General features: G+C 33.1%; 1 protein-coding gene across 1 annotated transcript in view; it reads left to right on the top strand.

Moving 5' to 3' along the window:
• The first annotated feature begins 11452 nt into the window (after window positions 1-11452).
• LOC139512309 (O-acyltransferase like protein-like) overlaps window positions 11453-16155 on the top strand; it is a 29593-nt gene continuing 24890 nt past the window's right edge. Inside the window, exon 1 of the mRNA XM_071299818.1 lies at window positions 11453-12161. Coding sequence (XP_071155919.1) covers window positions 11585-12161 — 577 coding nt within the window. The 5' untranslated portion in view covers window positions 11453-11584. The remainder of the gene's footprint in view (window positions 12162-16155) is intronic.

The raw sequence follows: 16155 nt of genomic DNA, 5'->3' as shown, positions 1-16155 counted from the left end.
CTTTTGAAAACATCAACCCCCTTGGAGATCCACAATTGTCATTATTAAATGAACTTGAATATCATGAACTTATTCACTTGGTTAAAATAGATACAGACCATTTCATTGATGACTTGGATGATTTTTTGGTGAATGACGTTGTGGATAGTAATGCCATGCCAGATAAACTTTATAACAGTCAGAATGGATCTGATGTCTACGATGTATATACAGGACATATTACTCAGCTATACACAAGCTTGTACGTGCGATCTCAAAACAAAGTCTATACAGTCGTACATCTAAAAGTAACAGCAAACGCATCGACCTGGACATATACTATAATAGAGAATAACATCACAAGTTCAAACCCTGTTGATAATCAATATTTGCTACAATGTGAATCAAGTTCAAACAGGAAACTAATGATTGAAAAAAAATTATGGCAGACAACACATATTCTTGATATGAATAAAAAGAAGTTCTTTCTTCATATTTTTGATTTTATTCCCACTAATGAAACAGCTGAGGAGGGTGTGGAAATTACGTATTATATCACTTTTGGACCACAGAATATGTACGCCCCCATATTCAACATGACGAGTTATTCACAGGCCGTGCCATTTGATGTTCCGATTGGATCCGTTATCAGGTTATGACATTGACAACGATCAAACGTCATTTGAGATAGATGAGGGGGAGGACAGGGGGTACCCTTCTACCTTCTCCCACCCCTCTTCTCCTTTCTCCTACCCCAGTTCTCCTTTCTCCCATTAGAATAAAACATCTCCTTTTGAGACAGTTTTTCTTGAAATATTAGAATTTTTTTTAAAAGGAGATATTTTATTTTTTCTCCTTTCTCCAACTTTTTCTCCTTTCTCCCAGCCTTCCTCTCCTTTCTCCTACCCCCTTTCTCCTTTCTCCCACCCCCTTTCTCCTTTCTCCTACCCCCTTTCTCCCTGTCTCCCTTACCCCTGTCCTCCCCCTCATAGATGATGAAAAAATTAAATCCGTTTTTACCATAGACGTGACACTTGGAAACATCAGAACAAAAGTTCCTCTGAATACAACTGATGTGTATAATTTCAAGGTGATGATAGTAGATCATGGCATTCCACCAATGTCCTCTATGACAAATATCACTATAAGTGTAACTGACTATACAGTTTCTTCAGTTCCATCTACAGACATTGCAATCACACTATCAACACAACTGACTTCAGATAGAACTAGCACCACCACTAATTCTGCAGAGTCATCATCTACAGAAGAGACAATGGGTGGTGATACCAGTTCATGATCTATTGGAATGAATACATCAGAATCTCAAGCCACGCCTACGATCACTGCAGGATATACTTCTGAATCATTTACACCTCTAGACAGACAAACTACAAATATACCACATCTACTGTTACAGCTAAACCTACCACTGTAAAGCTAAAGGGTACAACCTCCGCCCAAGAACCGCAATTTTACCTACATTTTTATTTATTTTTATTCATTTTATTTTTGTCCAAGGACGACAATAAGCTCCTACATTTACTTGACTAAATGGAATATGTGGAAGAAAATACAAAGACAAGTCACTCTTGTATATACAGATGAAACATGTCAAGGGTATATTTTATCTGTTAATGTTACTGCTATTAAGATTTCAAAAAGATGTAAATATAATAAATAGTGATAGCTAATGAAAGATAGCTCATTTTAAAGAATATTTTGCTTTATACATTTTGCTAAGCTACATTCCAAAAATATACAAACAACTTAATGTTCACAATTTTAATAGACGTATTTTAACATCATTATTATGATCATATATTAAATAGTAAATCATTCTAACATTGACATGTGTCTAAGAAATAGAACAGATCGTATTTGCCATCAACTGAAAATTAAAATATAAATTATCAAAGCCTAGGCATATTGACATTGTTTATCAATTCGTATTCATGCCAGTCTATTGTCGAGTCTGTGACTTTCGCCAGGCAGATGTTTGGGGTCACGGGTTAAACATATAAAAAATGAAAACTTTGGTCCTATTATATTTCGACCTATAATATTTCAAATAATACATGGCATTGCTTAATGTGCATTTATTTCATTTAAAAAATCACAAGGAGTTCTTATCATAAGCTTTCTAAACATATCTTTTTTTAAATTATTGTGAACAATTATTAGACTTCAATAATAAATCTTAATCAATTTTAATTCAAAAATCAAAAAAAAAAAAACAATATCCACAACACAAATAAAATTAAATGAAATTTTAAATGCTTGTTGTTTAACATGTTTAATTCAAACACACACTAAAAAGGATTAATTTCTTGCTTAATTTGATGTGATAGACACATGAACTATAATTTGTAAATTTGAGACAACATGACTTATGATATTTATATTTATATAACGAGATATATAATCGGTGATCTGTGTGGATATATAGTACACCAGTAGCTGATAACAAATAATAAACAATTTGAAGCAATAATGTTTAAGAATCCAACTCGGAAAACAAATCCGATTAAAAACAATTGAGGTCGGACTCAAACAAATTCTTCTGTCTCTAAGTACCTGTTGAACTATGACACGATATCACCACGTAATGTTATCTTAAACACGAGTGAACCATGCCGCTTTTAGAAACACTGCGTTAGTCTTGTTTGTTTTTGTTTTATTTTAAGTCATTTTTGTGTTTTGGTGTTTAGATAGCACAGTTATTACTGTAGTATTTGCATTCCAGATTTTAGGTTACTCTAAGGTCAAATTGAATGTATCTGCGTGATTGGAATAAACATACAAGATAGTATCAACTGACAATACTTTCCCAAACTGAGGGATGAATCAGGTGTAGAAAAATATGAAATAATTTTACATACAGGTGAAAATGACTTTTTGAGTGTTTTTTTTAATTTAATATTCACTGCATGCTACAATGTAAAAGACATAAAAGCACTAGTGGCCTTAGGTTTTTAAAATAGCAAAAAAAAAAAGTCAACGGTCATGATACATATTCAAATTTGTTTCTGATTAGAATAATGAAAGTGCTCGCAGCGCTAGAAAGTGGTGAAAATCCTAAAAAGGCTATCATTATCCCTTATAGGCCAGGAAATACTACCGTGACACCTAAAGTGTGATGTCCATTTTTACAACAAATTTAAAAAAAAATTAGAAAGCTTTTTACCAATGTCCCACTTTAAGTACTGTTAGGTTATTACCCATAAAGACAAAAACTTACATTTTGCCACAAACAGACAAATATACATTTATAACTATGCAGAAGGTAGCAGATTAATATAAATTAAGATTGTTCGAAGTTTGAATGTGTTACTAGTATGCAACTGCTGTTCGAGGTTGAGTTGTCAAGATTAAAGCAACAAGCCAAGCTCAAGGTATACTGATAAAAACATATTGCGCTTATATATAAATAAAATGTGTCGCTTACACAGTTTTGTTGCCACCAAGTGAGACAAATATGGAGCGGCAATGTTTTAATATTAAGAAGTAATATTAAGTTTTATTTTAAGTAATAATAATACAAAAATCCTAAATATAGATATAGAAAGTCTTAAAACTACAAAACAGTTAAGGTAGCTTTGGTAAATAACAAAATATTCTTACAAAAAGCTTTTAGCGGTTGCTCAGGTATAAAGGCTCGATCAACTTTTTATTGACAAGCGGAAATCAAATATGGTCTCTATACACACGATTTATAATCCGATGCAAGAAGAAAATAAAACATGCGTTGGTATCAATTATCCCTTTCCTTTTTCAGTGGTCCGGTTAAACTCATGCCCATCGTCAGATTGTTTATCAAAATCTTTTCCAGTCACCTTTAAAAGATATAAAAAATATTTAACTACCAATATACGTGCATAAAGACACATGCTTCTGAAATAACCTTTGTCGGGTATTCTCGACATTTTAAAAGGCAAAAAAATCAATGGCTTAAGAACAAAAGAACCGAATGGTATTTAACATCCTAGGTAAAACGGTCCAACATGAACATTGACTGGGTGAGTTTTAGCAAAACACAACTTCACTTACAAAGAAATTAGTAAAAAACATTTTTAAAATATTCCCTTTGATTGTATTTATGTAGCTTTATGATCGTTTGCGCAATGAGGAAACGGAATAATATGTTTGCGGAGAGAGAAAAAATGAAAAGACTGATATGCAAGTTGTGTGCCTACAAGTGTTTCGTTTCATGCACGTATTCAAAACTCTTACGCACATGTAAGCACTCTTAAATACATGCATATTGTATGTAATGTAGTTTAGTTAACCAATGTGTAAACAATATAATGTGAATAGAACATTGATAAATTGCGTTATAGATACATTAAGTCAATAGGCACTTGTCTCAGATTTTTTTTAATACCTATGAAATATCCCTCTAATAGACTAGCATTTAAATCAATGTTTTCTAAACTGGTAGCTAGGTCACCATGGATCTTAAATATTTCAAATGCATGTACATTTAATAATATAAATTCTCCAAAATTCACTATATTTTCCCTTTTTTGTCTTCTGTTTGATATACCATTTTTTGAGTCTATATATTGTCTATATATATATTGTCCTTTATATTGAGGTCATTTTTCGCAAAATGAACCCACTTAATCTGAACTTTAAATGCAAAAGACCCCTAAATGGCTAACAGATATTGCTATAAAGAATTATAGTCCATGATTTATATACATGTGATTTAAGAATTCATGAAATTTACACTGATGCACAATACTTTTTTATGAGACCTGTTTTAACTTAAGGACGACACCAAAAGTTCAATGAAGGATAAAAAACTTAATTCACATAGTTTTTTCACTGACCCCCCTACCCCCTTCTTAACTTAATTTGGGAAAAACTGATTGACCCATATGGATATATAAAAAAATCAATGTCAGATAACCAAATTTTGCAGCAGTTCAACCCCCAAACTATTTGAATTAAGTTTTTTATCTTACATTGATCTTTTGATGTCGTCCCTTACCGTAAAAACTTTAAACTTCAATTTTAATTTCGAAAAAGTGGATCATACTATATTAAGGAGCCTTGAGGGTACAAAATTTTCAGAAAAAAAATAAACATTTGTTTTTCATTACAAATTTTATTTGTTACCTTTTGTAGTTGTTACTTTATCATATGGTACAAAAATCATTCAAAACAATAAACTTGTGTTGGCCCCAGATGACTTTTAGGCCAAAAAAAATATATGTCTGTTTCCTGCTTCCAAGGCCAAAAAATCAGGGTCGGTAGGTCGGGATTTTTTTATTTTTTTTTGCACTTCCTGTCAGATTTGTCGGTTATATGTCATGTTTGGTTATCATTTCCATATGTAAGCTGTACTTAAACTAAATTATTGTAAAAATTTGAGCGATTTCTGTAATAAATTTCTTTTTTTATTTCATTGTATTTCGATATTAACTTTTAATAAATTATTTCTCCTATTACTTCAACAGAAAAAAATCACTTTTACATAAATGTATGCTTCTTTGGAAGACTGATTATGAGCGCAAATGAAGGGTGACCCCACTTTTTTAATTTTATTTTTCTATTAACTATAATATAAAGTTCATTTATAGAAAAATATAGAGAAATCCTATATAAATGATTTAGACCCGCCACCCCCTTAAAGTTTCTTGATGATCGCTTTCTTAAGTTTTTACTCCCTCAGCTCTCTACTAAAAAACCTCTATTTTTAGCCACATGACCCGAACAGGGAGTTGTACATTTGACTGTCTTTCACAGATTGGATTAAATAGCGATAAGGTGTATTTTTCGTATTTTCCGGGATTGTTGAAAACTTGCATATTCATCACTATCTGATTTTGTGGTTTTAACAATCCAGACAGACAAATGGTGCGAGACCACAATTGTCGTCCCTTGATTTTCGTTGTTCACGAATAAAGTCCCTAGTGTTAATAGTGGGTTACTTGCCATTAATTTTAATACCCCTTCCAAATTAATTTATCCATGTTTAATGCCTCAAATTGTAAGTAGGGGGGTGAAATTACACTGTAAAGAAATTTGGGTCCCGAATTTAAAAGGAAAGTAGTGATTTAGTTCAGGTGAAAAAGGTTGAAATATAGGACTTCGGAAGCTGTCAAAAGATTTCAAGACGCCCTAAAGATAAAATTGTTCATATTTTGAGTTAGAGACGATGAAGTTTTCTTTAATTTTGATATAATTTGTCCCAAAAGTAGTACAACACACTGTAAAAGTTTCATTGAGAAAGCGTGGGTGGGATTTTTTTAATTTTCATATATGTTCTAAAAGAAATGCACTACAAATTAATTGTGTTCTCAAACCAAATAGCAATAAGGTGTTTAGGAAAACATGACCTAAAAAGTTAACATCCTTCATATAAGACAAAAAACGTGGGAACTCATACTGAATGGTCAAATGTGTTCAATATGAAAATTGCAGTTAAGATGGTAAAATCACAAATAGGCCATTAATGTAAATGGACTAAAAGTATGACTTTTGCGCCAATTTAAAGGGAAATGACGGGGAAGGGGCAAATTAGTGTTCAAGGGGAGCAAATGCTGTTTAAATTAGTATGTGGTTTTAAATATAGAGGGAAAGTGGAGTTATCTTTTTAGACTTAAGTTAAATATAACTTATGTAGACTTACCTTCTAATTCTATGGAAAAAAAAACCACAACTCAGAACTATTACTAATTCACTTGGACTATACTGATATGCAGACCTAAAAACAAAAAGAAATATATCATAAAATAGTGATTGAAAGATTCATAACACTTTGAAAGGATAATTCAGACACGTGTTACACGGGGAGCATGTTTGTTTACAAATAATAATGTCACGTGATCGCGCACTGACCTCGCATGTTGCATCGCCCTTACAATTCACCAATACCGTGATAACCATTTTCATGCAAACATGCAACGTGAATGTGATTGGTTATCAAATAATACAAAAATAATGCATGAACCGTTGAAGAAGAAATTATTTCATCAAATAGATGCGATTTTCACTTTCGACACGAATAGGTCGAGTTGACATTTCTGTCATCGGAGATAGAATTGAGATAAATGGGATAAAACGGAACGTCAAAAAGGTCTAGAGAAGCACATCAGTAGAACCTTAACATGAATAAGTAATACTTACCAAAAATTCTTTGATTGATAAACTATATGACTAAAATTTCACGAAAATAACAATAAATAATTTTGTTGATGGTGATGAAGAGCTCTGCTTAAATTGGCGCGAAAAAATATTCTTACTCCTATCGCTTCACGTAAAATAAAATGTACAGAATTGAATTTGACTACAGTTCAGCATCAAAAAACGTGAATATGCAAAAGTCTGGTAATATGTTAATGAAAAAGTGTGTATAAATTTTCGTAAACGAAGTTACCTGTATACTTCACCAAGAATTACATTTGAGCGCAAAGATCTGTATGTGTGATTTGGCTTATGTAACATCGTCAATCGGAACTACTCGGCTATTCACTTCGTGCAACCAGAAAGGCCGAGTAGTTCCGACTGGTAACAACGTACAACATGATTAATGGATTTTTTTGCGTTGCTATTAAATCATTGAGGCCACGTGATTGAGGCCATCTATTTTTATTGCGGGTTCCACATATTTAAATCGGAATTATAGAAAAAATGGAATGTTGTGAGCAGAATCAAAACAGAAATGATGAACACTGCAACATTTCCAGCAAAATATAAATAGGATGGAGGATCTGTGTATTCACATTATTTGTAAAACTCTCCTTATTCCTGTGAAGCGTGTGCTTTACATCGAGGCTTATTATGCTAAGCATCGACGCCACAGTACTTCAACCAATCAGACAATGTTATTTGGGGAATTCGATCTATTTTTACTCAGATTTTGTAATATTTTAATCGAAATTATAGAAAAATTGAATATTGTTAGTACATATAAAATAGAAAAAGATAAATACTTTTGTCTAGAGATAATTTGGATGGGGGTTCTGTGTATTCACATTATTTGCACAACTCTCCTTACTGATGCCGTATTTTGGAATTTCCGTGACCTAAATGGTTCGCGAAAATTAATATTTTTATATATAGTATAGTAATTAAGGTATATCTATATAGAGAGAAAAAAAAGACAAGTGCCTGTGATTAAGTCTAAGATGTCTTCGACTGAATCGAAATCGGACTGAACCTTATACTAGTATTTGTATATATGAATCCAGAGAGCAATAAATGAACGTGATTGAAGGTTCTATAAAGTAGTTTGCAAAGTTTTAAGCGATTTCTGCTTCAAAACTCAGAACTTACATGTATCTCAGCCAAGTCTGCACTTGTAGTAAAACTTGTCTAGTAAAGTCAATCAAAATATTAAAATACTAGTAATGGTAAGTAGAACGTCGCATACGAGAGTCGGGTACAATTATATTATGTTTACAGACACGTCCCGAAACAATGCGTAGTTCGTTGCGTTATCAGTCTATTTTCAATGTACGAGTTTGATTGTCCCTCTGGTATCTTTCGCCCCTCTTTCACCATCAAAATAAATAGCACAGTATTTCGTGATAATTTTTGACCGACATATAAGATAAAGGTATGTCGGGTGTATATCTACTTTAAAATTAAATATTACGGATTGTTTTATCAGTTATGAGTAACAAGATGATCATGACTTGTGAACTATTTACCGTTGAGATTTGATAGATATAAATAATAAATTCAATAAAAAATACAGGTGGAGATATGTGACGAAAACCTAGATTCTCGAGTACTAAAATACCCCTTAAATAAAAAAAAAACAAAAAAATGAACATAATATGCATTCCACACTATGGATTTGTGTTTTGTCAGTCTTGTCTCGTTTTAAATTATCTTATGCTCGTAGTTAGATCTCCTATTGTACACTTAAGCTTTCATGTGAATATTCTCGAATCTTGTATCGAATACATGTACTTCTTGGGAATTTATGTAATTTAAAAACGTTGTTATTATAATCGAAGAAAAAATATACATTTAAATATTTTATGCATTATTAGTATTTGTGATGTCATAGAATATTTAAGAAAAGACAGACGTTAGTGTACGTCATTACGCAACAAGCTACAGGCATATGGAAAAAAAACATAAGAACAGCCTTTGGATCAATCGGCAACCCTCGGCTAAATCCGCTACTCTCCTTCTATCTTAGATGAAGGTACGGAATCGATCGAGTTGTAACGAATGCCCTTGGATATGATACCTTCGTTTTGTTCATATAGAAATCGTATCATCGTACATAAGCATATCAGCCACAGAATTATGATTTACTTTTGCTGGAAAGTTATATATCTGGTCTTTTGGGGGCCCTTTATAGCTTGCTGTTTGGTGTGAGGTAGAGTCAAGGCTCTGTGTTGAAGGCCGTTCTTCGAGCTATATATATCATGATTTATGTTAACAAACTGTGACTTGGATTTTGAGTTCGTCTCATTGGCACTTATACCAGACCTTCTTATATCTATGTACTGGTATACTTCAATTGTGTATAACTGTCGGCTAATTTCTGTCATTTTTTTCTCTCCAAAAAACATGTAACAATTAAGTATTTCAATGTTTTTCTTTAATCAACCTTTATATTTGAACGTATTTTTGTTTGTTAAAAATTGCGTTAAAAATAATCCCTATTTGTTTTTTAATCTATAGTTATTTACTAACTTGTGACAGTGATGATAGGGTTAAGATCCGTTATTATCTCCGATGTGTCATAATTGTTTACTGACTTGCAATACAACAATCTTTAATCAATGTAGATAAAACTTATTAGGAATTCTTTATTGGTAGTCTGGTATACGTTTGTGGTAGACCACATATTATCGCTTACTAGTTTGACACTCACATATTTATTACAAAATAGTTATTGAAAAACTGGTCATTATCGTGATATATGGACTGTCCAAAGGAAAGTGGTATTGACTAAGAAAGCGATAATGACTGACCAGTTCCTTTCCTAGCAACGTGTAGATAACGCTGCCAGTTGCCTGACAGTTAATCCTCATACATGCCTTTTGTCAGCTCAGTATTATGTTGTACCTTTTAGTGCTCTAATGTCGTTTACAACGGTATTACACAGTTAGGTGCTATTTTCAAGCTGTTTTTTTAATTTTGGTTTACGTTCTTTCATATGAATAAAAGGAAATGTGTGGATAAAAGTCAAATAGTCAGCAACCCAACGAAACAAATACCAAAGCCAGAATAATGTGCCTTTTGTTATTTGACAATGGATGATGATTTATAACAGAGTTGTTGTAAATATCTAATATGACCAGCCTCATAGTCATGTCATAAGCAATGAATTTGTCCATGGTTACCCTGAATTATATATTGCAATAATTTGGTCTTTTAACAGAATGTTGTGCTAATGGCAGATCAGTGTTTAATTCATTGATAACTTCTTCTTAACATATTAGAGCTTAGTCCAGCTGTTGACCTTTTTAAGTAGAGTTCATCTCTCAGTTTATCAAAACATTGATAATGTAGCTATTGTGGAGAGCTGCTCATTTGCAATCATACCACATCTTCTTTTTTATGTATCATTATACTATATGGATGTGTATGTATGCGTGTCATTATTCGACTTACTATCCTTATTTCTCTTATGCCTTAAAAATATGCCTGAAATATCTGCCACTTGCTACTAAGCCAAATTGTAACTTTATTCACAGTATAGAATGCATGCATGTTCAATCATTGATTTTGTTTTGTAATATTTCCTAACAAAAGCATTCTTTTGAAGATTTCAGATAAGTACTTCACAAAAGAGGAACGAACGATACCAAAGGGACAGTCAAACTCATAAATCTAAAATAAACTGACAACGCCATGGCTAAAAATGAAAAAAAAGATAAACAGACAAACAAAAGTACACATGACACAACATAGAAAAATAAAGAATAAACAACACGAACCCCACCAAAAACTATGGGTGATCTCAGGTGCTCCGGAAGGGTAAGCAGATCCTGCTCCACATGTGGCACCCGTCGTGTTGCTTATGTGATAACAAATCCGGTAAATAGTCTAATTCGGTAGGTCATATTCATGAAAGGGAAGGGAATTGTAGTTACGACGTAAGGAACATATCCGATATCATTTGTTATTCCATAACGGTCAACCAACACGTGATGGCGTCCGTAAAATTTACGAAGGGATGATTTAAACTTCACCATTTGGAACTCTTGGTTTAATAGCTTCCTTGTGAGCAGCAACCCTCCATCAAGAAAATCATGATAGGAAATGCAAGCATAAACAATGACTTTTTAAGATTTTGTTTCGACTTGAGATATTTTTAACTAGTATGATTTTTTTATACTTTTACAAAAATGTAACATAAACAAGGCTCGAAGATAAAATGTCAAGGTTGCATTGAATTGAAATAACATATTCTGAAAGGATTATGTTGGATATCATAAGTTTCAAAGTACACTGGGTTATATCTTTGATAACACAAGCGATGACAAATTTGGTATTTACCTAGTCCAGTGAAAATATGGGACGTGTTTTTCTATCAATATATTGCGAAAGTCTCGGGTAGCAGGGTATATTATCTTGGAGTTGACTTAAAACAGTCCCAGTTGATGCCATCGAGCTGTTTAACACCATGGCAAAGATGTATGTGTACTGTTTCCTTTTACTTCTATTCAAATGTTCAGTGGCTTTAGATGATAATTATCATGACATAATGCAAAACAGTTTCCAAATATTGAAAGGATATTCACAGCATAATAACCAGACGGTTTTATTTCAAGATATAAATGCAATGAATAAAGCACTGAATGTACGGACCATATTAGACAATCTTCAGACATTTTCAGATGAGTTGGACAAGTTTTCAGAACTATCTGATAGTACTAGTGTTTTGATTGGAAATACCACTAATATTCATGATTTTAATGTCACTTCGACTTTAAACCAGAACACATACATTAATTCTTTGCCTACAACGGTTTATGCAACTCATGAACAAGGTGATACCACACTTGCAAAGGAAACACCAACTGTTTCCGTAACCACAAAGGCAATGCCAACAACAGTTCTACCCGTAAATGTGACGGCTTCTAATTCTCCAGTAACAGCTAGTACAATCCCACCCTTACCTAAAGTGAATGCACTTTGCTTGAACCATACTCAAAGTGTTCTTGCAGGATTATTTGGAGGAAAACAATGGGCTATGCAAAGTAAGTAATCAAATGGCAAAATCAAAAGCTCAAACACATCAAAGAATGGATAACAAATGTCACATTCGTAACTTGGTACAGGCATTTTGTATGTATAACATTTTGAATCTGGTTTAAAAGGCTAGCTAAACCTCTCACTTGTTTGACAATAAAAGTCATTCATCCCGTTGAAATATACCATGATCTATTTAATATTTTCCGGTTCAAATTTGCAATACTTATAAGTCGATACAAGACAATGAACAGCAAGACATTTCATTAACTTGATTTTTAGTAATCAAATGAGAAATTGTTTTATTATCATAAAATAATTCTAAACGGTGAAGAGGATCAATCGAAAAACTCACTTTGGGGGAAATAGATAGTCAAAGATAAATAGAACAAATAATCTTGACCGCCACGAACCCCGTAACAAAAGAATGTAAACTCAAGTACTATTGTGGACATGCCGCAGTTCTTGCTCCACTAGTGAATCCTTTCATATCGTGTTGCTCATTGCAAGTCAACATCGACGATTATAGCCACATTAGTCCAGTAAAGGGAAAGTTAAGATTATGTATGGTAATTTTGGAATTTGCGCCAAATATTTGGTTTAATTTTATCGTTATCATTTAGACAGTCATGTACTATGTAAAATGTTAATTGATTAATTGTTATTTTGAATTGTACAGTTACCAAGGACAGGCAACGTCTTGATATGTTTGTTCTTATCCATAGTCACTTATTCTCTAAACACAATCCAACCCTTGTACAATTATAATTGTTGTTCGGAGCTGACTTCATTAGTATGGCTTACTTGTGTCCAATCCATTTTCTTTTGAGTATATAAGATATGTTTAAAATAACCCCTTGTACATTTTAATGAATAAGTGTGTGTGTCGTTTTTTTTAAATTTAAAAATGACATGTATTAGTCCAAATGTATCAAATGATCACTCTTCACCTTTTAATTGTTCTAATTTTATTTTTTTTATAAATATGTTATTAAAGACTTCTCCTTTTTGCCTGTACGAGTGATATATATATATAAAACAAGTCAGAAAGGGTACAACGTCACCATTAAATACAAATGTAACTATAAAATGAACAAATATAAATTTAGATATATATTTCGGATAACTATGGTGGCCGGATGCGGCATTTTCGCCTTTTCGCGTTTTCGCGTTTTCTCCTTTCACTTTGCAAACGCGAAATCGCAAAATCGAGAAATCGAGAAATAGGGAAATCGGGAAATCGAGAAATTGAGAAAGCGAAATCGAGAAAGCGAAATCGAGAAAGCGAAATCGAGAAATCAGGAAATTGGGAAATTGGGAAATCGGGAAAGCGAAAAAGCGAAAACGCGAAATTGAAAAATCAAGAAAGCAAAAACGCGAAAACGCGAAAGAGAAAAACGGGAAATGAAATAGATTTCTCGATTTCGTGTTTTCGTTTTTCCGATTTCCCGATTTTCCGATTTCTCGATTTCTCGATTTCGCGTTTTTGCTTTCTTGATTTCTTGATTTCTTGATTTCCCGATTTCCCGATTTCTCGATTTCTCGATTTCGCTTTCTTGATTTCTTGATTTCCCGATTTCTCGATTTCGCGTGAAAGTGAAAGGAGAAAACGCGAAAACGCGAAATGGCCGCCTCCGGCCACCATAGATAACAGATATCCTTCTTCAATAATAGTACGATGTCAAATGAATTATGTCAATATATTCAAACTGAGAAACTATCAACATCTTGAAATTTATACAATTTAAGCGAACACCACAGACGCTGGTATAATTTTAAAATTTCCAAACACGGCGCAAAGATTAAAAAGATATGCCAAATAAAAATAGTCATTTACGAAGTGAACTGGCACAACTCTAAATTTCCAAAGGTTGTGACAGTTTAGATGTTATAACTGCATGGAGGGCAGTCCTCAAACAAAAAAATCAAAGATGCCCTTACCGGTCCAAGTTGGTATAATATTTAAATTTGACAACGGCAGGGCAATAGCAACAGAAACTACATATTTAAGCCTCCCAAACGAATAGCAGTTTGATAATGATAGAAAAACAAGTTTTATCTAATAAGGTAAAATAATTGAACGTGGCTACGTACTTATACATCCATCCCAAATGAATGGAGCCCTGTAATTTAAACTGGTATTTTTAAAAAAATCTTCGAACTGTAAAACCAGTACGGAAACCGGAGTTACTGAAAACAAGTGATGACAGGAAAAGGAGTGACTATGTTTTTTTCATTTATGCCCTCTGGGGAAACTGTCCTTAACTTTCTTATCCAAAATCTTTCCCGAGCGACTCTGTCGACCTTCGACCAATCCTCGTTGTGGTCTGATTGTGATGGTAAGGTTTTTGAGATTAGCTTGTATGAGCCCAGGTGATCTCAAATGACGACTTACGGGTAGGTCGGGCTTGCAAGTGTAGTCACTTCGATGACCATTCATGCATTTGTTGAATGGATGCACTGTCTCGCCAACATACTGCATGCCACATCGACACTGACGGAGGTATACAACATTCTGGGTTTTGCAAGTTACATTGCAAAATATAGTGTACACAGACCCAGTCAGTGGCAAGTTAATGTTTGAGTATTTAGTATTTGTTGACAAGTCAGACAACATGACCTGCACCATCCTGCAATTGAACAGCTTTTATTTGAAATTGAAACTTAGTAAACATGTTACCCATACCTGTCAACTTTTCAAAATGCCCATGGGTGTTTTACTGCAAGATGGCTCTTATAGTACTACAAAACCTACAAGGGGGCTCTAAATATATTTTAATGTTGTTGTTTTGCTTCTTCATACTTTAAAAAGCCTATAGCAATAGGCCGTTTCAGAATCTAATGCATCCTGGGTAATATTTTCAAAAGCGTACACCAAAGCCTTTTGATTGGTTTAAAACGTTATAAACAATGGAAATTCAACCAATGACATAACGTTATTTTCACTTTGGGGTACGAACAATGAAATTACCCATGATGCTTTAGATTCTGAAACGGCCAATTGTGTTGTAAAATTAATTGTTTTGTTTAAAATTGTGGACAATATTACTCTTTCAAAATTCTATTTGGGAACCTGACAGTTGTCAGGTATGGCAAGGACGTATAACTAACATACGTCCTTGGGTATGGTTACCTATGATATGATCTTTCTAATTTTAATGCCAAATTAGAGATTTTATCCCATTTTCACGGTAAACTGATTATAGAAAAGGATAGTGGAAAGTTCAGGTTAAAGTTTTTGATCATAGTTTTTGGTCAAGGTAGTTTTTGATGAAATTAAAGTCCAATCAACTTGAAACTTTATAGTAAACATGTTCCTATGATATGATCTTTCAAATTTTGATGACAAATTAGAGATTTTCCACTATTTTCACCGTCCATTGAACATAGAAAATGAAAGTGCAGATGGGGCATCCGTTTTCTTGGGACACATTCTTGTTATTTTCAGTGTTGGATGCTTCGGGAAATCGTCTCCAGGTTTACTTGATACATTTTTCATTTTTATTTTCAGTGTTAAATGCGTTGAGAATCCTCCTGTAGGTTTATTTAAAACTTTATTTTTATTTTCACTTGATACATTTTTTTTTTAATTTTCAGTGCTAGATGCGTTTGAAAAACCTCGTGCAGTTTTACTTTCTTAATGGGGGTACTTTATACATTATTTTTTAATTTTCAGTTCTAAATGATTTTGAAAAAAACCTTTACAGGTTTACTTGATACATTTTTTTTTTAAATTTTCAGTGCTAGAGGCTTTGGAAAAACCTCTTATAGTTTTACTTTCTTGCAGGTTTACTTGATACATTATTTTTAATATTCAGTGTCAGATGCTTAAGGAAAGCCTCCTTCAGGTTGTCTTGATACATTATTTATTTTCATGATAGATGCATTGGGAAAGCCTGCCGCATGTTTCACTTGATACATTTAAAAAAAAATCAGTGTTAGATGCTTAAGGAAAGCCTCCCGCAGGTTTCACTTGATACATTTTTATTATTATTATTTTTA

This window comes from Mytilus edulis, chromosome 2 (genome assembly GCF_963676685.1).
Source record: "Mytilus edulis chromosome 2, xbMytEdul2.2, whole genome shotgun sequence".
Classification (NCBI taxonomy): domain Eukaryota; kingdom Metazoa; phylum Mollusca; class Bivalvia; order Mytilida; family Mytilidae; genus Mytilus; species Mytilus edulis.
This window is presented reverse-complemented; position numbering and strand designations above follow the sequence as displayed.